Source organism: Ilyonectria robusta (assembly GCF_021365365.1).
Source record: "Ilyonectria robusta strain PMI_751 chromosome Unknown BGZ61scaffold_31, whole genome shotgun sequence".
NCBI lineage: Eukaryota > Fungi > Ascomycota > Sordariomycetes > Hypocreales > Nectriaceae > Ilyonectria > Ilyonectria robusta.
This window is the reverse complement of record NW_025764465.1, coordinates 322,589-343,148: the sequence shown is the minus strand read 5'-3', so window position 1 is coordinate 343,148 and position 20,560 is coordinate 322,589. Positions and strand designations below refer to the sequence as shown.

General features: G+C 49.6%; 8 protein-coding genes across 8 annotated transcripts; 3 read left to right on the top strand and 5 right to left on the bottom strand.

The window, feature by feature from the left end:
• Positions 1–18: 18 nt before the first annotated feature.
• On the bottom strand, positions 19–1,255 carry BGZ61DRAFT_462492 (putative valacyclovir hydrolase). The gene has a single exon (XM_046247302.1). The coding sequence runs from the start codon at positions 1,193–1,195 to the stop codon at positions 209–211; it is 987 nt and encodes a 328-aa protein (XP_046097149.1). The 5' UTR covers positions 1,196–1,255; the 3' UTR covers positions 19–208.
• Positions 1,256–1,873: 618 nt separating this feature from the next.
• BGZ61DRAFT_499027 (uncharacterized protein) lies at positions 1,874–3,592 on the bottom strand (the record flags this gene model as incomplete). The annotated part of the gene is made up of 3 exons (XM_046251350.1): positions 1,874–1,959; positions 2,077–2,791; positions 2,876–3,592. 3 exons carry the CDS (start codon positions 3,590–3,592, stop codon positions 1,874–1,876), a joined length of 1,518 nt encoding a protein of 505 aa, XP_046097148.1.
• Positions 3,593–5,124: 1,532 nt separating this feature from the next.
• Positions 5,125–7,330, bottom strand: BGZ61DRAFT_538959 (uncharacterized protein; the record flags this gene model as incomplete). Its single annotated transcript, XM_046254713.1, has 2 exons — positions 5,125–7,136; positions 7,309–7,330. The coding sequence occupies 2 exons, from the start codon at positions 7,328–7,330 to the stop codon at positions 5,125–5,127; spliced, it is 2,034 nt and encodes a 677-aa protein (XP_046097147.1).
• Positions 7,331–9,220: 1,890 nt separating this feature from the next.
• On the bottom strand, positions 9,221–10,526 carry BGZ61DRAFT_431619 (uncharacterized protein). The gene is made up of 2 exons (XM_046243855.1): positions 10,387–10,526; positions 9,221–10,263 (listed from the first exon to the last, which is right to left on the bottom strand). Exons 1-2 carry the CDS (start codon positions 10,468–10,470, stop codon positions 9,250–9,252), a joined length of 1,098 nt encoding a protein of 365 aa, XP_046097146.1. The 5' UTR covers positions 10,471–10,526; the 3' UTR covers positions 9,221–9,249.
• Positions 10,527–10,773: 247 nt separating this feature from the next.
• BGZ61DRAFT_431618 (parasitic phase-specific protein PSP-1) lies at positions 10,774–12,193 on the top strand. The gene is made up of 4 exons (XM_046243854.1): positions 10,774–11,221; positions 11,276–11,336; positions 11,388–11,801; positions 11,854–12,193. Exons 1-4 carry the CDS (start codon positions 10,924–10,926, stop codon positions 12,002–12,004), a joined length of 924 nt encoding a protein of 307 aa, XP_046097145.1. The 5' UTR covers positions 10,774–10,923; the 3' UTR covers positions 12,005–12,193.
• Positions 12,194–12,680: 487 nt separating this feature from the next.
• On the top strand, positions 12,681–14,873 carry BGZ61DRAFT_462487 (vacuolar protein sorting-associated protein 62). The gene is made up of 5 exons (XM_046247301.1): positions 12,681–13,083; positions 13,167–13,593; positions 13,644–13,761; positions 13,812–13,861; positions 13,914–14,873. Exons 1-5 carry the CDS (start codon positions 12,954–12,956, stop codon positions 14,497–14,499), a joined length of 1,311 nt encoding a protein of 436 aa, XP_046097144.1. The 5' UTR covers positions 12,681–12,953; the 3' UTR covers positions 14,500–14,873.
• A 114-nt stretch (positions 14,874–14,987) lies between these two features.
• Positions 14,988–18,324, top strand: BGZ61DRAFT_462485 (uncharacterized protein). Its single transcript, XM_046247300.1, has 3 exons — positions 14,988–16,495; positions 16,557–17,655; positions 17,741–18,324. Exons 1-3 carry the CDS (start codon positions 15,121–15,123, stop codon positions 17,910–17,912), a joined length of 2,646 nt encoding a protein of 881 aa, XP_046097143.1. The 5' UTR covers positions 14,988–15,120; the 3' UTR covers positions 17,913–18,324.
• BGZ61DRAFT_462483 (S-adenosyl-L-methionine-dependent methyltransferase) lies at positions 18,325–20,120 on the bottom strand. Its single transcript, XM_046247299.1, has 9 exons — positions 19,865–20,120; positions 19,728–19,774; positions 19,576–19,671; positions 19,483–19,524; positions 19,358–19,424; positions 19,267–19,307; positions 18,909–19,208; positions 18,494–18,832; positions 18,325–18,439 (listed from the first exon to the last, which is right to left on the bottom strand). Exons 1-9 carry the CDS (start codon positions 19,883–19,885, stop codon positions 18,373–18,375), a joined length of 1,020 nt encoding a protein of 339 aa, XP_046097142.1. The 5' UTR covers positions 19,886–20,120; the 3' UTR covers positions 18,325–18,372.
• Positions 20,121–20,560: the final 440 nt, after the last annotated feature.

The following is a 20,560-nucleotide window of genomic DNA, read 5'->3' as shown; positions in this document are numbered from 1 at the left end:
TGCATTTTTTTAACTAGAGAAAAGTACGTGATGAGGAGATGTATGTATATTCGACTACTACAAATCCATCACAGATAGATTAACAGATCGTCGTAAGCTATCGTATGTCTAAAATCCTTTACATGTAAAGACATGTGTGTATATATCCCCTTGAATTAGACTTGTTTAATTTTTATAAGACACTGGCCGTATCTACCGGGTATCTCATCTATGAGAGCTTCTTCCAGAAATCCTCTATTAGTCGAGCAACCTCCGGAACCTTTTCCCTAACAACTCCATGCCCAACCTGCGCAACAACAGCAACATTCTGCATTCCGACGTTGTGGAAATCCTGAACGGTACTTAGGTCGTCCAGCTCTCCCAGGATGCATAGATATTCGCGGCCAGTCTTTGCCGCTTTAGCAAATTCAGCATCCTTATCTATGACGCCACCATCTCTCAAGATGGCGACGACACTAGCAGCATGCCCTTTATGGTTCTTCATTTGCCAGTCTCGAACAGCTTCAGGAACCATTTCGCCTCGGCTCACTCTCTCCTTCCAGTCAGAAGGGACGGCCAATTGTCCTCCCTCCAAAAACTCAATAACCCATTCTTTCGCCTTCTCCTCCAACCCGTCCCCGCCTCGCAAGTAGCTCCTCTGCACCTCGTTAAATTGCGCCTCGCGGATAAAACCAGCGGGTGCAACCAGTACCATGGAGGCGACACGTTCTGGCTTTGCAGCCGCAAAACTTGCTGTCGTCGATGCACCAAACGAATAGCCAACAAGATGAGCATCTTCCCACCCAAGCTTCGCCATCACGGCCTCTAGCAAGGCATGGAAAAGAGGCGCGTCGTGCGCAACAAGCGGGGTTTCGGTAAGTCCATGGCCCCATTGATCAAAGAGGACACAGTGTGCATGTGGGAATCGCGAAGAAAGCGCGCTTGCCAATGGCTGCAGACCGATTGCGCAGGTCTGGACGCCGTGGACGAAAAGCACACGAGAAGGCGTCGTCGTACTGTCTGTAGGCGGAGGAGACGAGGGAAGCAACTCGTAGTATGCGGCCTTTCCGTTCTGTGTCTGCAAATAGGATGCTCGGGGCAGCAAGCTACCAAAAGTTTCGATGAAGGCGTCTTCAGATGGAGCTGGGATTGGTGGCAGCGTGTTGTCGGGCTTCGCAGCCCCGGGACGAGGTAGCACGATCAAAGTGTTCGACATGGTATTGTTGTTTTGGAGCTGGCCTTATGGGAAATGAGAATATGGAGAGGAGAATTTCACAAGTGAAGAAATTAAGTGGGCGAGAGGCTCTTCTTATAAGTGCTTCCAGGCTTAGTTTAGTTCCCTACCAAAAATGACCCGCCTACCATGTGTGCATGCATCATGTTCCTTCGTTATCTTTCACCTAATATTTTTAGTATATCGTCCCTGTTTTTTTTTATCTAATAGGAAGGTTAAAAGAGATTTGTCGATTTGTCATCTGTAGGTGGATCGAATGTCGTAATCTAGCGTATGATTTGCATTCATCCGTCTGACTGCGTAGCTAACTTACTGACTGTCAAACCACAATCCACACCGATAAATGTGGAGATACCCATACTAAGACTGCTCCGGTTGTGGAAATATGCCTCGCCTTTCAACTCCACTTGATGTCGGCGAAGGGCGCGTCCAGCAGACATTCATCAATACAAGCTTTACTACACATTCCAAGCGCAAATCAGGACAGCACTTAAGCCCAAATCTATCATCAGGATCCCACAAAAGTGCGCGCAACGAAGTTGGCTTGTCCGGCGTCTACCAAATTTAGCTAGTTGAAATGTGCGGCCACTGTTTCGATGTCTGATCCCACGTACGATGATTCAATTAATAAACAATCGCGTCTTAATAATGACACCCTACTCATCCGTCCACAGTATTATGCCTTGATTGCACTACAGAAAGGAACATTTCGAAAGCCGCGTCGTCCTGGTCGATGGTCGATTCCTCTGGCGCCCAAACCACCTTCTTTCGATTGCCGTAAGAATTTGCCCAACCCCGTGGGATCCACCAGTTGCAGTCATTTCGGATGTATTGCATTACATCCACACGATCTTGTCAAAGACCCGTGCCATTCAGGTATTTGGGATTGCTTGAATCAACTAGTCTTTCGTTCCACAACCAGTCATCAAACTCGGGTTGTGGCGTCATTGGGGCAGGACAGTCAAAAGACCGAAATCCGTTGTCTTGAACCCTCCGCGCTAGTATTCTGCTGTTTACATGAGCAAATGATTCATCCGATCGGCAAGCGTTGAAAGTATCTGCTGGTGTGGTGTGCCATACTCCATGACCCATTCGAAAGACTCTGAGGCCTTTCATTCGTTCTTGCCACTGTCGGAAGACATGAAACCACCTAATGGCATGTTCTTGTGTCTGAGTAGGGAGGCCGCGGAGCCTGAGGTTACTAGGACCTCCTGCCGCTCGGTGTGCCACGACTTCTTTAATGGGATAGCCGTGATTAGACACGGAGATCATGTTCCCATCTTCATCATGACCTAGCATCGTCTCGCTCTCGTCCATAGGTGACAACTGATGAGCTTTGTATAGAATTGGACAGTCGTCGAGATAGAGTTCTTCCAATCCTCCAGATCCGTTGTTCTGGCCTAATGATGCAATCCATCCGATCTGCCATTCATGGCTGAAGGTGAAGTTCCCAAGTGCGAGTACTTTCAATTGAGGAAAGCCTGAACTTGGCCCTCTCCCAGGATTGACAGCCCGAAAATCCATCTTTGGGCACCAGCCCCAGTAGTTTTGAAAATACAATGACAGAACCCTCAAATTCTAGGCCAAGGGCGGTGAGAGCCAAGTGTTAGGGAGACCCTCGAAAAAGTCGTGCTTTTCGGGGAAGTAGAGAGAGGAGACGACTTCTTTAGCGTGAGTAGAAATCAACAGTTTGAGGTCGACGAGAGTATGTGAAGACAAGACTCGCTTGAATGCATCAGAATTTGCAAGGCGCTCATCATGATAATCGGCCAAGTTGGAAATGGTCAACGAATTCAGGCGGATTGGCGACATTGTTCGGTTGTCAACCTCCAGTTCTGGTGTCGTGTATACAGCTTCAAAGCCCAATGCCAATCCCTTATCCGTTTCCTCCTGTTTTTCTGGACTCCAGGTCCCTGCTAAACATTGGAAAACGGTATCAAGAACTCGAAACCTGAAGTCCCATGTCTCTTCCACCGGGATGGACCAAGCTCGGTTCTCGTCTCCACAGCATTCATTGAATCGCAGATGCAGTGCCTTGAGGCCGTGGAAATAGCGCAGGTAGGGCAAAGCGTTCATGAAGTCTGCGGGAATTTTGTAGGTGTACACACCCTCATACTGATGGTGCGGGCCGATCCAGGTGTCGCAGGTGATTTCTTGTACGAGGGGACGCAGTTTCTGACATTGCGCAAGTTCAACGAATCGTCGAGGTACCTTGGTGCGCGCGTCAAGGCGAACATGCCTAAATGCCCAGAATGTTGCCGCTTGGTTGAGCGCTCGAGAAGTGAGTCTGAGCTGGAAGAGGGTCCCTCTAGAAGTGAAGGAACAGACGATATATAATATATCTGGCGATAGCTTGAAAGACCCCTCTACAGAGCTCATTTTAGCAATAAAAAGGCAGATGACTGCTTGGAATGATGGAAAAGAAGGAGAAAACTCTTCGTCACTTCCTCCGTTGCAATGTAGAGCCAACATTCCTCCAGTCAGTCCAGCCCTGTGTAGCCTAACTACCCCGCTCTGATGTGATACAATATTTAGGCACCAGTCGGACTCCCCTTACTCGACAAGTGTCTCGATAGGAGACTGTGTTACCCAGAATCAGGCCACTTCAAGGGGCTGGAAATGAACTTCATGCGATGCTGCGGGAATGGTTCAGATATAAATTGACGCTAACAAAATAAGAGAGTACCTTCTAACTTAAATACGAAACTAGTGGAAATACGGGGACGATGCTAGGGCCTGATGAGCTGTATGATGATGACTAGGCTAACTATGTGTGACAAACGGTGTGTCTCAGGGACGATCACCTCTGTCCTGTATGCCTAGCATCTCAGGCGTAAAACGGGACAAGTCGGAACAAGGGCCCGACCTCGGGTCCACCAACAGAAACATATTTTGTTAGCGGCAGATGGACTGACTGCAGAGTGTATGGGGGCAGAGAGTGTATAAAATCCAACAAGCAAATCAAGGAAATATTGACTCAGGTCGTGGCCAGAGGAGGATGAAGCCGGAATTAACTTTATAGAGACTTAATCAAATATCTCTGGGTGCAACCTGCGAGAAAGATTGGCGAACATGTGGTTGTTATTCCTAGATCCAAAAGAGTATATGTGTCAGGTGGTCAAATCGTAGGGGGGTTCTGAAAAATATTCGGCCGACGGACGCGGTCGGATTTCATCATAGCCATTACCGAGAAGATCCGTAGTATCGGCCGACCTATCCGTAACTTCTTCATACGATCTTATCTCCTCCTGGGATTATTCATTCTAGGTACTCGCTGTACAAGAGGTACTGATTTTATACCGACATCTACCAGTGTGCCAAGGCAACTACACTTTTGGCAGGGGACTCCGACAGTGCAGTGGGCAGCCACTTGCTGAACAGTGCATAAGGGTGTACGATTGTTGAGTTGCTGTGGTCGTCTAGCATGCGCTCGGTGGATGATCACGTATGTCTAAACGTTCCCGACAATGAACACAAGGGTCTCTTCAATTAATCACACATATCAGGGCAATGACAGGTTACTTGATGTCTTTGATTTGAATGACGCCTCCACATCACGCCCTGTCCGTCCAAGGTGGAATTTGTACCTCGCTCTGAGCAAATTAAACAACTTATTCTTCAATAGGCGACTAGAGCCGAGAAATAACTTTGACAGTATAATATTAAGAGTGAGATTACACCAGAGCAGTTCTAAAGAAACAAAGATCAAAGATGGAATTTAAATGGTCCACATCGTCTTATTGTATTTTCTAGCTATTCTATTGTACGTTTCAGTTTGCGGAAAGCATGCTTCATCTGAACTACAAGAATATCCAGCAGATTGTAATGACTGTGTGCCTTGTCCATAAGTGCCATTAAAGGCACGATGAAATCCTTATAACACCGAAAACCTCAGAGTAGCCAAATATCTCTTACCACAACTCACAAACTGGCTCCTTCTTGGGACAGTTGAACGCCTTGTTAAACTCAGCCGAGTTACTCAAAGTCAGCTTGATCCTCGCGTTCTTTGGGCTGTGTACATCGGAACCCAGCACTTGCGCAAGCGCTGCGGCAGGTGTAATGTTTTCGCACCACGTCTGCCCCCATTTGAGGAAAAACAACTGCTCGTGAGTAAACATTTCAAGCCCCGGCAAGCTTTTCGCTTTTCCCTTCTTGTTCTCCCACTTCTTCCACGCTGCGAAGCTGGACGTCACACCTCCCGCATCCGCAATGTTCTCGCCCAGCGTCTTGACCCCGTCCACGGGGACCTGCGTTCCGTTTGGCGCTGTGATGGTGAACTTTCCGTATTGCTCAACAAAGCACTCAGCGTTCTCGAGGAATCCATCGATACTGCTTTGGTCCCACCATTTGGTCATGTTTCCGTTCAAGTCGAACAGCCGTCCGGTGTCGTCGAACCCGTGCGTTATCTCATGGCCCACAATGCTGCCCATGCCTCCGTAGATCATGTACGACGGAAAGGCGACGTCATAAATGGGGAACTGCTGGACACCGGTCTCCAATTCTATTGCGTTCGATTGAGGCAAATAGGCGGCGTTGACGATGAGTGTGCTGTACCGGAACTGTCCCCTATCAAAGGGCTCTCCGAGAGCCGCCCACTTCTTGCCCACATTTGCCGCGGTGAGAGCCTGCACATTGCCGACATATGAGGAGGTTATCTCAGTATCAGCATAGTACTCATATAGATTCGTGGGGTCGATCAGGTCCGGGTCACTCGGCAACACAACCTTGCTGAGTATGGCCTCGACCTTCTTGATGGCGGCTTTCTTGACTTCATCGGTCGCCCAGTCTCTTGTCTTCACACGCTCAATAAAGGCATCTTTCAGCGTGTCAACGACATCCAACGTAAGTTCTCTCGCTTGGGGAGAATAGTTCTTGTCCAAGAAGAATCGGGACAGGATCCATGTCATGCCGGCATCCTTCGCCGCAACGGACTGCACGCAGGTTTTCCATCGAGGTGCACGGTTTTTTAGATCACCGCCTCCCTGTCTCAGAATGAAGTCGTTATATGCATTCGTCGGCTTGGACTCGATGTATGGAGAGAGCGAAGAGATTGACCTCCAAACGAAAAAGGCTTGGAGGACCTCGGATGGAGTCTGGGAGATGAGCTCGGAGAGGGTCTTGTAGTAGTTGCTGAACTGAAAAGTCACCTCCTCCGCCAAATAACCCTTAGGGGCCAGCTGCTCGACTACATATGCGTAGTTCAGCTGCGGAGCCAGCTTCTGGATTTCAGCAAGGGATTTCGTCGCTGGTGGGGCCTCCGAGTCAGAATCGTCTGCTTCCTGCGCGGCAGCCACGAGCTTTTGCAGATTTTGCTGCCACTCTAGCACGGAGATCATGAGGTTGGCAGCGTGCTTGACTGTGATCTTTGCAGGGTGTACAGCGGATATAAGGGTAGCAGCGAGTTCCAGGTATTCTCGGGTATCATCCATGGGGGGGAAATAGAAATCCGATGGTGCATCAATCTGGAGGATAAAATCTTCTGGGTCGACAAAACCCTGGGTTGGAGTGATTTTTTGCGTAGTCTCAAACCCCAGTTTCTCGAAGATCGTCAAGGTCTTGCCCATTGCAGCAGCGTGATCGTAGTTCACTCCAGATGTCTTGTTTGACTCAGCGGTGGCGGGAAAAGCATCCACAACCAGCTTCACAAATGCAGCCAAGTATTCGAGCCCTTCTTCCTCCAGGGCTTCGTAGTTCATGCAGGCAGCGTAAGCGTTCTGCATTTTGGCAAAGTTTTCCTTGTCGGCCTTGGCTTGATCCTCAGTCAGGGCGACCGTGATCCAGCCAGCTGCCGAACCAGACGGATATGGACCCTTCAGAATGTGTTTCAAGGCGATGTAGTTCTGTTCAGCGACAGCGGTGAGGGAATCGAAGGAATTATCGCCCGGCGGAATCTCGTTGTGAGCGGCCCAATTGCCACAGACCACTACGTTGGAGTTAGAATTGCCAAGAGAGTTACAAATGTCTAGAGGTGGACTTGCGTTGATCGAAATCTGTGCAAGGATCAATTTTGGTGTAGTTCGGATCCAGGTTCGAGAGGACTTCCGCAGCAAGGCGGATACAGGTTGGAGTCATGCAAAGGTCGGTGGACCTCGCACCATAGGTGGAATACGGCGCCATAACGACGAATCCAAGAGGATCATGAGGATGTCGTACGATAGGAATGAGATGTTGATGCCAAAAGTGGTGTTGCTTGCTGCTGCTGAGATGCTTCTTCCAACACACCGAGGGAATAGGCAGCCGCTCTTATATTCTATTACAGACCTAATTACTTCTGGAAATAGCATATAACGCCCTTGCAGTCAGAATTTGTGGGGTAAGATTCGCTCACTTGTGTAACTACTAGCCGTCATCGTGTTGAGGCTGGGATCCAGTGGCGCGAATGGCCCGATGAGATTAGTCGCCCTGGTCCGCCAGCATACAAATAGCAAGTGGCTTAGCAGTTTTATGTCCCCGGTGATCGACTGGTATTGGAATCCGATAGGAGCGTTTTTTGTTGTTGCAGATTGCGCCACGTCAGCCCCCGGGTCAGCTGCAGAAGGTGTACTTCAGCCGATGTGTATCCAACAAACTTGGGGAATTCGAGAGGCTTAGCCAGCGTCAAAGTGAGCCGAAACGGCATGGAATTTACTTCAGCGGCTATGAATCAATATCCCTCCATTGAAGCTAAATTCCCGAGATTTATTGAGTGCTACGGTATTGAGAGCAAGGTGTCTGCGCAATAGGTGGATTTGGAGGCCGGGCCGTGGACAATGCCAAGAGGATCACCTCAGTCTTGCCACATCTTGTGCTTAGCGTTACATTTGAAAGAACTTTGGATGTTGTTTAAGCCATAAGCTTAATGTCAGTGGCGCAGCGTCCCCATGTTTATCGACTACAGCAGCAAAAGCTCTTTCAAATGGATTCACTAGTATAATTTCATCATTACATGGGCTATAACTTTAATGATCCTGGATCTCGCCACTATGTTTCAGGAATTCCATGTAGCCCTCCAATTCATTCTCTAGACTTGAGGGCACTCCAGCGTTGAACAGGTACAAGTACAAAGTAGTGTTGTACCTCCGCAATGCCACGGCTAAGCAGATGGCTGAAAATCACATGCACAGTACAAACCAACAGTACCAACCGTTCAGTGACGTCAGCTCCGGAGACGTCCGTTATGTTGGTATATTCTAGGGGACTAGAAATCACGAGTGCTATTGGGTTAATCTCCATGCCGGCACGCGCCACAGCTCGGAGGGCGGTATGACCGCTGGGACCGACGGTCTGACTCTCATTTGTCGCAATACCGTTACGGCAAAGGGGAGTGATCACTCCTCTTGCCGGTAGCGTTATTGTAGTCCATATCTCCGTCTGACATCATTAAGTGAGCACAAGCCAAATAAGCTTATTAATCATCATAGCCTCAAGTAAAAGTCCCGTCAAGCATACCACCGATACTCCGACCTTTTATGTGGGGAGCGTTGATGTCCAGCTTCTTGCCGCTACTAACGACGTTCTGGGCCGCCAACCTAGCCACATAATAGAAGGCTCGTCACAATCAGCCCCTAGCATCATGGCAACAGCCACACCGGCGGCATTTCCAGGTTACCATGAAGAAATCCTCCCTTCAAGTTCGTTTGTTCGTCTCGGTACCAGAGGACACATGACAGGACGATGCGAGCCTAAGATCGATGACGTGGGCCACCTGGCCCCTCACCACTTGAAGGTTACGAACAGAGATCTCGCACGGCTAATGGGAATTATGAAAAACGATAGCCCTGCTCCTTTTGATTCGGTCCCTTTTAAAATGCACACGGGAGCTGCGAAATTAGCCCCAGGAATAACGACATATTGAAATGTAAATATCAGAGGAACCTGGCCTCAGCTTCGTAGTAGACAAGGGCGACTTCAGGAAAACATAATGTGTATACCCGGCAAAAGATACACCCAGGATCTAACCAATTGGCCTAGTATCGTGAGAGAAAAACAATAGCTACAGTCACATACTTGGGGCCGCGAGTTCCGACCAGGACCTTTCTCGGATTGTGTCAAGTATACTACCTAGGCGCGGTCTCAGGTACCCAGCCCATCTCTTCGATAGGCCATCGTATCCAAAGTCTATACTCATCGTCCAGCAGAATATAAATCTGCCGAAGAATATGGACAGCCCATCCTTCGATCCACCAATACCTCTCAAATTCCCGCATCAAAACGCAGAAGAATGCAAGCACGCACAACGCTTCACTGTCTGCATGCTTCAGCAGCTTCAGATAGCTCTCTTCAATGGCAAATAACCACGCATAAAATTTCCTTAGCCGAGTGTGCTCATTGGAGTCTTTGCTAGACATTAAATCATAGCTCCATCTCAAGGCTTGAACTGCTTGTAGCAGGGAGGCTTGCTTTTCTGCAGAGTCTGATGTCTTGACGCGAATTCTTGTTTCTAGTTCGTCGAGAAATTCTTGCTTTTCGGGCGGATGTGGAGGCCAAAACTGCCCCGGGTTTATTGCCTTGAAAATGAGCGACACAGGTGATGAAAAGATTGCGCTGTCTGCAGCGACCAATGTTCCGATTCCCCGGAGCAGATAAAGCCATTCTGGCACGGCTCTATTGCCAACAAGAAGAATGTCGTCTGCTTTCCTTGGACTGGCGAGGTTGAAAAAAAGCGTCAACACACCGAACAAAAAGAGGTGGGTGCAGTTCTCCGATGTCACGCTAGGAATGAGAGGCAAAGCCTCTTCCAATGAGGCAGCATGATATCGACCCGCTTGAGAAAGAAGTACTTCTCTTCGCGCCGGGTTGTAACGAGCCATGTGAAGGGCTGAAAGGGCAAGCACGCCGTTGAGGATGTACGGGACAGAGAAACCAATCTGCGGTATAACCACGCGCCAAAGATCACGCACTTGGGTCTCTGTGGACAAGGTCGAGGCGGTCGAGATAGTGAAGTGATGGAGGAGTTCGAGGTCGAGGTTTGCTGGGACTGAAACCGGGGTCGCCGTGTCCTCGGACTGGAGGAAGTCGCATTGAATGCCACGTTTGATACAGTTCCGGCATGAGGGATGTTGCTCGTCGCACTTGAGGTGGAATTTTAGTAAAAGGTTGTCAAATTTTTGTTTGATATGCCATTCAAAATAGATACAGGGGTGGAAGAGACGACACAGCCAGATGATGTCGGGCTTAGACTCAATATGGCTTACCTTGATTTTTCTTGTCTTGCAGGAGTGGCATCCCTTCCGAGACTTGGTGTGCCACTTCCGATGGCTACCCGTGGCGGCAGACATGGCGACAGCTGGAATTGCCTATGGTGTTCTCCTTGTTCAGCGTTAACGGGATCAAGATCAGACAGTGGGAACGAGAATCCGAAGAATCCGGCCTCGGGAGAGATGGCGCGTAATATAGAGTGGCGGTGCTGATAACTTGGCCAATAGCAACGACTCACGACCCATGTTCGGAGATTATTGCAGTGGGTCATATTGTAAGGCTTGCCGGATCTGTCACAGTTCTCTGGGTCGAATCGAGACGGGGAGTTAAGAAACCCGAGCCACCCGAGAATGCGATCAGAGCGAAGCAGTCTCGTAGCCGCAGGCAATCACAGAGCACCCCGAAGGATCTGTAAGCCACCAGCCGAAGAAAATAAAAGCAGCCTGGACCTACGCCTACGAGATATATTTGATATTCCAGCTCGTATTACTACCGTCACTTAACATCACCTTCGACCCGAAGTGTTAAGCAGAATGTCCCAACTTCCCAACGGCGCCATCGCCTTTGGCCCGTCCGCCAATTGTACGTTGGACATCTGCCCTCTCGAGGCCAGCATTCTTCGATATCAGCCCTCGATTCCTGCCAACGGCACCTTCATCGCTGTTTTCGCACTCGCCATGGTCCTCCACGCCATTCAAGGGATCCGCGCGCACACATGGGGCTTCCTGGCATGCATGATCAGCGGGTGCATCCTGGAGGTTGTTGGCTACATCGGACGATTGATTATTCACGGGAATCCATTTGATTTCAGTGGGTTTCTTATGCAAATCAGTTCGTTTGCAGTCCCTCTCTTCCCGTGCCGGACTGGCTAACTCTCGCATCAAGTTTGCGTCACCATTGCCCCGGTTTTCTTCTGTTCCGCCATTTACGTCCTGTTATCACAAGTGTAAGAGACATATCTTGATTGCGATGTATTATTATTAATGCAATCTTTCAGCATCAATCACATCCACCGATCGATTTCGAGATTTGATCCACGGTTCTTCTACTGGATCTTCATCCCATGCGATATAATCTCCCTGGTTCTACAAGCGGCCGGCGGGGCCTTATCGTCCACGGGTGGCACCGAAGCCCATATACAAGTGGGGGTTAATATCTCATTATCAGGCCTCGTCTTCCAAGTCGTAACGCTTGTCGTTTTTTGTGTGTCCTTTGCAGACTACTTGATTACATGCAAAAGGACTCCGCCTTGGAATCACGTCACCAAAAAGATGACACAGTTTTTGGCATTCACATTCCTATCAACCCTATTCATTCTCATCCGTTGCGTCTATCGAATCGTCGAGTTGCACGACGGTTATTTCAGTCACTTCTTTCGGGATGAGCCGCTTTTCATTGCACTTGAATCTGTGTAAATCATTCCCACGTCTTGTACTCGGGTATTATACTGACCGTTCTAATAGGATTATGTGCATCGCCGTATTTTGCCTTAATTGCGGCCACCCCGGCATGGTTTTCGGTGTGCACAAGGGCAAAAGTTCCAGGCACGTACATTCTATTTCCAGCATGGATACGATTCGTATGGATGATGCGCATCACCCGGGTCATGCGTAATGGTTCCCTGAATTTTTGAGAGATAAATAGGTAGTGGTATTAACTTGAGAGCTGGAGCGTTGATACAAATATGGGCACGTGTGGTTTTAAACAAGAGGGGTTTCTAGACGTGGCGTGTTTTAGACAATTTTCATTGAGTATTTAGATTAGCATTGCTTTCAGTTAGTAGACTTGTAGTGTCAATAATGGACCCTTTTATCCTGCTCGCGAGCTAGCAGCGTTACTGAGGACATCACTTTGAGAAAAATAGGAAATACTCAGATATCTTATTTGGAATTATTTCTTTAAATCTTTAGCGCCAATCCGAGCAATGATTTCCCCTTCATTCTGAATTCCTGACCCTAGATTAGGGGGGTATAGGGTAGCCGGATTGTCCGCGAACGACCGAGACTCCTCCAGGTATGGCCTAGGATATCGCCTTCGACCCTAATGTCGACTAGCTTATCTTGTTGCTATAGCTAGGAATAATCCATGTTTAGAATAGACCTGTCTCTTGATATGAAGGGAGAAAAACAAATTTACGTCAGAAATGGTCCAGAACTCCACACCAGCCTCACCTCGTATCCCGAGATAAGATAAGATCTCGAGACCGCAATAAATGTTAATCCGCCAATCTCTTTGTTCGAAGGATGAAAAGTCAGCGTGCTCGTATCTTGCCTGCAATAATTCTTGGCCCGTTCATCACCGGGATCAATGCCCTTGCTGTCGATGGTATCCAGCAGCCTTGTGGGTCGACTTACAAAAAGAGACGCTGCGCCGACGAAGAGCCACATCCGGTTTGTGGAGCAAAACCGGGTATTCACAATCGAAGCTCGGGTCCGGCTGGATGCCGAGGAGCCGTGCTGATTAAGCGTCAGCGCGGCGATAAAATTCATGTGGCAGATCGCCTGCGCAACTTGATTCCTCGCAGGATAGCTCCCGATCACGACGGAATTGGGCCGGTTTGAAGATGGATAGGGACAGGCCTGCTCCGGCGCTTATACCATTGATACCGCGGCTCCTGGTCCTGCTCGGCCTGCTCGTATGCTGCGCCCGGGCCGAGGCGGATCTCAGCTGTCCGGATTATGTGGCAAGACATGGTATGTCGCGTGTTGACGACATCATGACCTGACGTGCGAGGCGCCACAGACATCTGACCAACTCTTCTGACCAACTCTTCTAGCGCCCATGCTCTGGCTGCATTCGCAAGACCCGTACAAGCCTAGCGACCTGCTAACTCACATCCGCCATACGACGCCAATGCGGGATGGGAAGCCAATCAAGGACCTCCCTGAGCTGGACCTGGACAACTTGGAAATCGTCAACCAGTTTGGGCCGCACATTCCCCTCACCTCCAACGACGACCCTACCACGTACCCAGCATGGCTCTTTGGCGAGGCGCCTGACGCCGCGGGCAAGATCCACAACTCGACGCCTTCGTGTGTGATTGTGGTTGAGAGGGGGCCGCTCGATCTCGACGCGTTCTATTTCTACTTCTACTCGTACAATGAAGGCCCCAACGTCACCCAAGTCCTGGAGCCGCTGAACCATCTGGTGGACAATGAAAAGATAGAGGCAGGAATGAATTTTGGCGATCATGTTGGAGACTGGTTAGTAGTGCTGCTCACACAAATACTCCACGTGGCTGACGCTCATAAAGGGAGCATAACATGGTTCGTTTCCACAATGGGACGCCTGTTGGTATTTACTACAGTCAACACGTAGACGGAATGGCCTACGACTGGGACGATCCGACCGTCAACAAGACCGATGGACGTGTACGTCACTACGCTTTCCACTCTACACTCCTTTGCTAATTCCTCTGTAGCCTATTGTTTACAGCGCTCGCGGCTCTCATGCGAACTACCCAACAGCAGGGTATGCCATCTTCCCAGACACTGCTCAACTCCACACTAACTCAGCCTCTTAGTGACCAACTCCACAACTTGGCTCTGATCGACTACTGCGACGAAGGTCAAAAGTGGGATCCTGTGCTTTCAGCATACTTTTATCGCTTCGACCCTGCCACTTCCAAGTTGACCACCCTGCTGCCTCCGTACCAATCCTCTTCTTCACCGCCCTCATTTAACCTAACCTCGTTCTTCTACTTTACCGGGCTCTGGGGTGATAGACAGTACCCAGACTCCGATCCACGCCAGGAAGTCATCCCGTACTTTGGTCTCAGGCGCTTCCAGTCTGGACCGACAGGCCCGCGGCATAAGCACCTCGTACGAAAGGGACTCATGCCGGATCAAAGGCGGAAAATTGGTTGGTTGGAGTGGGCTGTGACCCTTTACATGCGACTATATCCTTGCTGTGTAAAAGGATGGAGAGCCTGGATTTCTCTCGGAGTTGTCGTGAGTATTGTGTTGGTGATTGTACTGGGGATTAAGATTTTCCTCAAGAGGTACAGGTCAAGGGGTTATAGAAAGGTGCAGGCGGAGGATATACAGTTAGACGAGTGGCAAAGGGAGGAAGACGATTTATTCTCCTCGTCGGATGAAGAAGGGAGGTAGCAAGAAACTGGAACATGAGCCGCTATTACCTTGGAAGGCAATTTAGATGAACTTAAAGAGTTGGGCAACGTAAAACTGGGCTAACTGGGTCACCTGGATCTCGGCTGATCATGATAGGGCCTGGTAAAGTGGTTGGCAGTTGCACTTCTCACCTTGAATCTAGTGCTTATCAGTCTCTCAGCTGCACTTTGCCAGGGAGGATACGACTCTTACAGATATCTGCTCGTACATCAACCATCTCAAGAACATGGGAAACATATTGAAAGTGGATCTAGTCTGGGAACAGTTCCAAGTTAGATCGCTCAAGCGTCTGGAGGGTGGGGAAGTCCGCAGAACGCACCAATGAAGTTCAGGACTAACCAAGCCAACATGAGATCGGTCCGCGCCTTTCGTCGACAAGGGACCCGTAGAAGAGGATCCCTGCCAGTTGGAATCAGCTGGTTTAAATATCAGACGCTCCCAAGTGCGCCTTGTTACCAACCTGATGGCCCACACACATCACACCATACATCTTACACCGTACACAAAGTCATCCGGTGAGAATTGACAGTAGCTCTGTCCTTAGCCGAACCCTTATTCCCGGATCAACTTTCATCAACCTGTGGTCAGGTTTGGCACAATATGTCAGCCTGCGGTTCTACTCATGACTCACACGATGAAAATGAGAGCTACGGTGATAGGGACGTGCTTGTTTGCATGGAAGGTCAAAGTGAGGCCTCCGTTCAAAGCCTGACGCCAGACATCATGCAGTCAGCAAACTCGGAAGAATCAGGCTTAGAAACGCTCATCGACCACATTCCCGACCAACCCCAAGAGAACACAACGAATTGCCAAGCTCAAAACCAGACGAGCACACCCCCCAAAATCGGGACACGGTTCTCTTCCAGTTCTCTACGGATCCTAAGACATTGGTTTTCAAGCCATGAGAGACATCCTTACCCCAATTCCGAAGCTGTAGAGCTTCTCAAACACCAAACCGGTCTCAGCAGACAGCAGGTGACCAGCTGGTTCGCTAACGCCAGGCGACGCTCCAAGTTCCAGCTCTCGCGACCGTTATCACCGCTCACTCGAGGCTGGACTGAACCTCCGCCGTGTGCCCAGACTGAACGGATGGAAATCCCTCGACGACGCGCGACGCCTGTGCCGTTCCAGGACATGAATCCTCTCCAGCGATGGCAGAACTCGCCCCCTGAACACGAAGCTGCTACGGCGTCCGATATTTCCCGTGCCGTGGTTGCTTCATCGAGTACGACCTCGTTGCAGAATGCTTCGCGAGCTTCTGGAATGTCTTCTGGCAATGCCTCATCTGTTGGTAGCGCGGCTACATCGCAATCGAGCAAAGGCGTTTGGTCCGAAACCTCTGCCAATTCTCGCCGCTCGTGGAAAACCTCGACATCTTTCGATTCTGGAAAACGAGGTTCTACCCGGAGGAGACGCCGCGTGACGGCCGGGCGCCAGAAGAGCAAGCACCTGACGTTGCGCCAAACCTGTCATACCTACCAGTGCACATTTTGCATCGAGACATTCAAGACCAAGTATGACTGGCAACGCCATGAGAAGTCGCTGCACCTATCCCTCGAGGAATGGGTGTGTTCATCAAGCGGATCTACGGCGCTGCACCAAGAAAAAGGCGTCGTATGCGTCTACTGCGGCGAGATCAGTCCAGACCAAGCACATTTGAATGCCCACAACTACGGCACCTGTCTGGACCGGCCCCTTGAAGAGAGGACATTCTACCGCAAAGATCACCTTCGGCAACATCTTAAGCTGGTCCACTCGGCTGGGTACTCGCCATGGCCCATGGAACAGTGGAAGGTGGCAATCAAGGAGATCCGGTCTCGCTGCGGATTCTGTGGCGTCGTCCTGGACACTTGGTCAGGCCGAGTCGACCACCTAGGCGAACACTTCAAGAGTGGAAGTACAATGGAATTTTGGGAAGGGAACTGGGGATTTGATGCGCAGGTCATGGAAATGGTGGACAATGCAATACCGCCTTGTGAGTTATTTTCTTTCTACCATTATTCTACCATCATTGGCCTTGAGTTCACACTCCGAAGATCTCATTCACCAAGAACGGAACTCGCCTCTTCCCCTTTCCGCAACCCAAGGGCCAGCCCATACACCGACTAGTGCCTATGAACTCATCAAGCTAGAGTTGGAGTACTACATGCAGAATTATTTCGACACGCACGGCTTGCTCCCTTCAGACCACGAGCTTCAATACGAGAGCTGCTCCATCGTTTTCGGCGCTGAATTTCTCGTGCAATCTTCGGCCCCGATGGCGCCCTCTTGGCTGCGAGATATCATCATGTCATCCGTTGAGATTGCCGAGCAGGCACGTCTACGCCCTATGAAGAACGCCGCAGAGTCTCGGATGAGCCAGCTCAAGATCAACGGCAAACTGAACATTTTCGACCAGTGTGATTTAGAACACCAACTAGCCTGTCAAATTGCAATGCATGATGCCCTGGGCCTTGCTCTGTCAGAAGTCGAGATACAGCAAGAGGCATGCAACGTTCTGCGCCGTATCGAGGCCTCTTCGCCGAACCCCTCCTATACATTCTTAGAATTCTTGATCAGGCTTATTTGGGGCTCAAATCACTGGGTTACGGCTTTGCGAGAGCGGACGCAGGTTCAATCAGTCGGGAGCATTGCAGATGAGGACATCCTTTTCGGCGTTAACAATATTGAGCCTTTGGCTCCGCTACCTTACCCTACTGACACACCAGTGGCATTATTAAAATCGATTCAGGATAATGCTAACCTCACGCACACTCCAAATCAGGGAGGGATGGCATTGGGTGGTCTCGGGCACACTCCCAGTCTCGCCCTCAGGACTCCTCTGTCTACGGATATCAATGATCTGCCCATCGCTAATTACGAATGGAGCTTGAGCACGTCCTTGGACTCTACGGACAATGGCGACTATTCTACCGCATGGAAGCCTGAAAAAATGTCTACAGCCGCTGCCTCCGTGTCCTCATTCAGTGGCGGAAAAACACACCCATTCTTTCTCAACGACAAGAACTGCTTCCGTCGACTAGCGAGAGAGCTGTCCCGGTTCGTGGCGAGCACCATGTCACCCAAGAACCCCAACAGCCACGTACCTGTCGACGACGAACTCAGATACCAGGCGCGTTGGATTCTGTACGATGAGTGAGTTCTTCCTTTGCAGTCCCTAACCAAACTTGCACAGCCAGTGCATTTACGCCATGTCGCAATACGCTGATAGTTTTACTAGTGATGATTCATGGAACCAGACTCCTGCCGACAATGTTGAGTGGCTTCGCGAGTTCAAGCGCGATGTTGGTCTTCTTGTAGATGATTCATCAAGTGGAACAGACCAGAAAGGAGACCCCCAGTTGGCAGAAGGAGGAACTCCGAGTTTCAACTTGGAGAAGGCCAACACTTGATCATGGGAGATACAAGTTAGGAGTAGCCTCCCTCACCCAATACGGACTGTGCAATTTCCTAATCTGCGTTCATTAAAATTCTGATCGCGGAGACGAAATCACGAGCCTCCCCGGGATCTATCTCAACTTGGTGTTTCGCTGTCGCTACCCTCACAATAGTTCCAAACGAGAGCATTAAGATGTCATACCGGACCTGGATCCCATATTAATAGGGCCTCGGTCTAACTCAAGGCCACCAACAAGGACACAATGAGCGGCGGCATTGTCAAGATACCCCGAATCAAAATTTTCCTTAGTTTTATACCCTTCACACAATCGAACGCTGGTGGCCTTGGTTTCGCTCCATTCCTATTGATAAATGAAACAATTCCGGAGAATCATTAAGCGGTGAGTGTATCGCGTGCACGGGTAGAATTGAAGTTCAGATTAATATTATGTGGAATAAACATGTATTTGCATCTTACTCTCCCTCCCCGGCCGGTGTTGACGCTCCTGGTCTCTCTGGCTTCTGGCCATACACAGAAAATCCGTGACACTCAGGTTAGCAATGGAGTCTCAGTTCAAGCATAAGAAGGACGTACACGCGACCAGTCGCTCGGGTCTTGGGGTTAAGCAGGGCAGAGCGCATCTCAGCACCAAAAACTTGGGTCCTCGCAGAGTCCCAGCCTAGAATCTCCATCAAAGGCAACTTGACAAAGCCGTCCAATGCCTGGCTGAAAGAGAGACTGACGAAAGTCCCCAGCTCTTTGATCTTTCTATCCCTGGGCCAGCGGCCAACAGGAATCTTGTGGTTCTGGAAGGTGACGGAAGTGAAACCAGCGTCCTTTGCAAGCGTTTCCATCTTCTGATTGCTGAAGTCGAATGTTCGGCCAATCTTCTCACCCACCTCGCGGAAGGATTGAGCCCACCTGGAGAAGATACTAGGCAAATTGTTAGTTCGTCTCTCCGTCGCATTCAAGGGGGCTGCGTGGCCCTAAAAAGACCCTTGGTACATACTGGTCGTCGCCCACGACGATCTCAGGGTTGTCGGACAACATTTGCAGATCTGGTTCTATATGCTGGAACCAGCCTCCCGGCTTCAAGAACTTGTACAGCTGACCGTATAACTTGTTCCAATCCTCAATAGAACCCTGGAGATATCGGATGTGGATAAAGTCGAATGATTCCGGCTCAAATGTCCAATCCAGTTGGCAATCATCGATCTGAAATTCCAAGTTTGGTGGCACCCAGGATGGCTGTGTGGGTGCAAGATCAGTGCCAATAACCTTGGCCGAGGGGAACTGGTCTGCCATGTTGCTGGGGGTCATTAGAAACAATCTGAGGAAAGGCTAAGTCATCACAATATGGTACTCACATGGCCCAAATGCCTGTTCCAGTCCCAATGTCCAGAATGTTCTGTGCAAGATCAGTATGAATCAATTCCAGTCTGCCAGTGGTAAACTGACCTGTGGATTTTCTCCAATAGGTGCAAGATACAGCTTATTGTCAAGCATCAATGTCAACCAATGATGACTATTGAAAGAACTAGTTAGGATTGGTGGTCAAATCGCCCTTGTAAATAGAGCCTTACATGATGTCAAGAGCCTCGAGCTGTTCTTCATCGTTGGGGGCCCTTTGGATCCGTGAGTAAGTAACACTGAGCTTTTTGACACGACCAGCATACCAGTGTTTTCCATATTTTGGATTGGCATACGCCCGGCCTTCAAAAAAGCGTTGTTCGAAAATGCTGGACGTGATGGAAGCGGTTGAGTCAGGAATGCTGGCCTGGTAATTAGCACATCGCTGGTTACGCAATTTTGGTGTAGGGAAAATTGCCTTTCTGCATCAAAGTTGTCATTGTCGCTGTCGGCGACCTGAGGGTCCTAGACAATTGTCAGATAAGCACATCATCACCAGAGAATCTTTGTTATTATTTGGGCTCTGGACGGAACTGGCACGGTGATGCTACCTACAGGCTCAATAGGTGCGACCATGTTTGCGAACGCGTGTCCCAGAAAGGTGAGGAAAGGCACCTTGCATCTCGATCTGTGCGGGGTTATAAACAACACCAACACGGCTGCTGACGACGGAGGAGGTCAGGTGAGGGGATGTTCAAGCTATTTGTGACGTGGCACGCTGAAAGATCCGTTTTGGGTTATGCGGGAACGCTGCTAATGTGATGTGATATAAAGGATAGGCTGAGATGTGTCCTCAGCGTATTAATATGTGGACCACCTGCGCTTTGTGTCTCGCTTAGGATCCTCACCACTGTCACATACCGGTTAATTCCATTGTCGTAGCTCAGTAAAGCAGCATTGCGGTCTAGCCAACAATCACCAAGCTTGTGTCTCTCGGGTCTAGCGTACTACGTAAATCGTTGCGACTGGCTCCATGGTTTTGGCCTCCGTTCCTGTTTCTGACCTTATCTTGCGATCGAACTCATTACCGGTATTAGTGGATAAGTAGATCGGGCAATATCTGAGCTTTAATTGGGCTCGTTTATGAGCATATATATAGCGTACAGTAGGCTGAGTATCATCAGCTCGACACTTTAAGAGATTTACAACGGTTCACTGAGGCTTGTGTGGTGTATTTTGGCGAAACACGCAAACTCAATGGTGCATGTACTTAGTTGTGGCACACACTTGTCCAAAGGACGACGCGCCAAC

Excerpts from the sequence above, each read along its gene's own strand:
- BGZ61DRAFT_462483 (XM_046247299.1), bottom strand. The coding sequence starts at position 19,885 with ATGGTCGCACCTATTGAGCCT. Across the intron at positions 19,775-19,864 it reads TGGTCGCACCTATTGAGCCT|GACCCTCAGGTCGCCGACAG; the intron begins GTAGGTAGCATC and ends ACAATTGTCTAG. Across the intron at positions 19,209-19,266 it reads GGAACAGGCATTTGGGCCAT|CAACATGGCAGACCAGTTCC; the intron begins GTGAGTACCATA and ends AATGACCCCCAG.
- BGZ61DRAFT_431619 (XM_046243855.1), bottom strand. The coding sequence starts at position 10,470 with ATGTCTGCCGCCACGGGTAGCCATCGGAAGTGGCACACCAAGTCTCGG. Across the intron at positions 10,264-10,386 it reads GCAAGACAAGAAAAATCAAG|TGCGACGAGCAACATCCCTC; the intron begins GTAAGCCATATT and ends TTCCACCTCAAG.
- BGZ61DRAFT_462492 (XM_046247302.1), bottom strand. The coding sequence starts at position 1,195 with ATGTCGAACACTTTGATCGTGCTACCTCGTCCCGGGGCTGCGAAGCCC.
- BGZ61DRAFT_431618 (XM_046243854.1), top strand. The coding sequence starts at position 10,924 with ATGTCCCAACTTCCCAACGGCGCCATCGCCTTTGGCCCGTCCGCCAAT. Across the intron at positions 11,222-11,275 it reads TGGGTTTCTTATGCAAATCA|TTTGCGTCACCATTGCCCCG; the intron begins GTTCGTTTGCAG and ends TCTCGCATCAAG. Across the intron at positions 11,802-11,853 it reads TTCATTGCACTTGAATCTGT|GATTATGTGCATCGCCGTAT; the intron begins GTAAATCATTCC and ends CCGTTCTAATAG.
- BGZ61DRAFT_462487 (XM_046247301.1), top strand. The coding sequence starts at position 12,954 with ATGGATAGGGACAGGCCTGCTCCGGCGCTTATACCATTGATACCGCGG. Across the intron at positions 13,084-13,166 it reads GGATTATGTGGCAAGACATG|CGCCCATGCTCTGGCTGCAT; the intron begins GTATGTCGCGTG and ends CAACTCTTCTAG. Across the intron at positions 13,862-13,913 it reads GCGAACTACCCAACAGCAGG|TGACCAACTCCACAACTTGG; the intron begins GTATGCCATCTT and ends TCAGCCTCTTAG.
- BGZ61DRAFT_462485 (XM_046247300.1), top strand. The coding sequence starts at position 15,121 with ATGTCAGCCTGCGGTTCTACTCATGACTCACACGATGAAAATGAGAGC. Across the intron at positions 16,496-16,556 it reads GGACAATGCAATACCGCCTT|ATCTCATTCACCAAGAACGG; the intron begins GTGAGTTATTTT and ends CACACTCCGAAG. Across the intron at positions 17,656-17,740 it reads CGTTGGATTCTGTACGATGA|TGATGATTCATGGAACCAGA; the intron begins GTGAGTTCTTCC and ends TAGTTTTACTAG.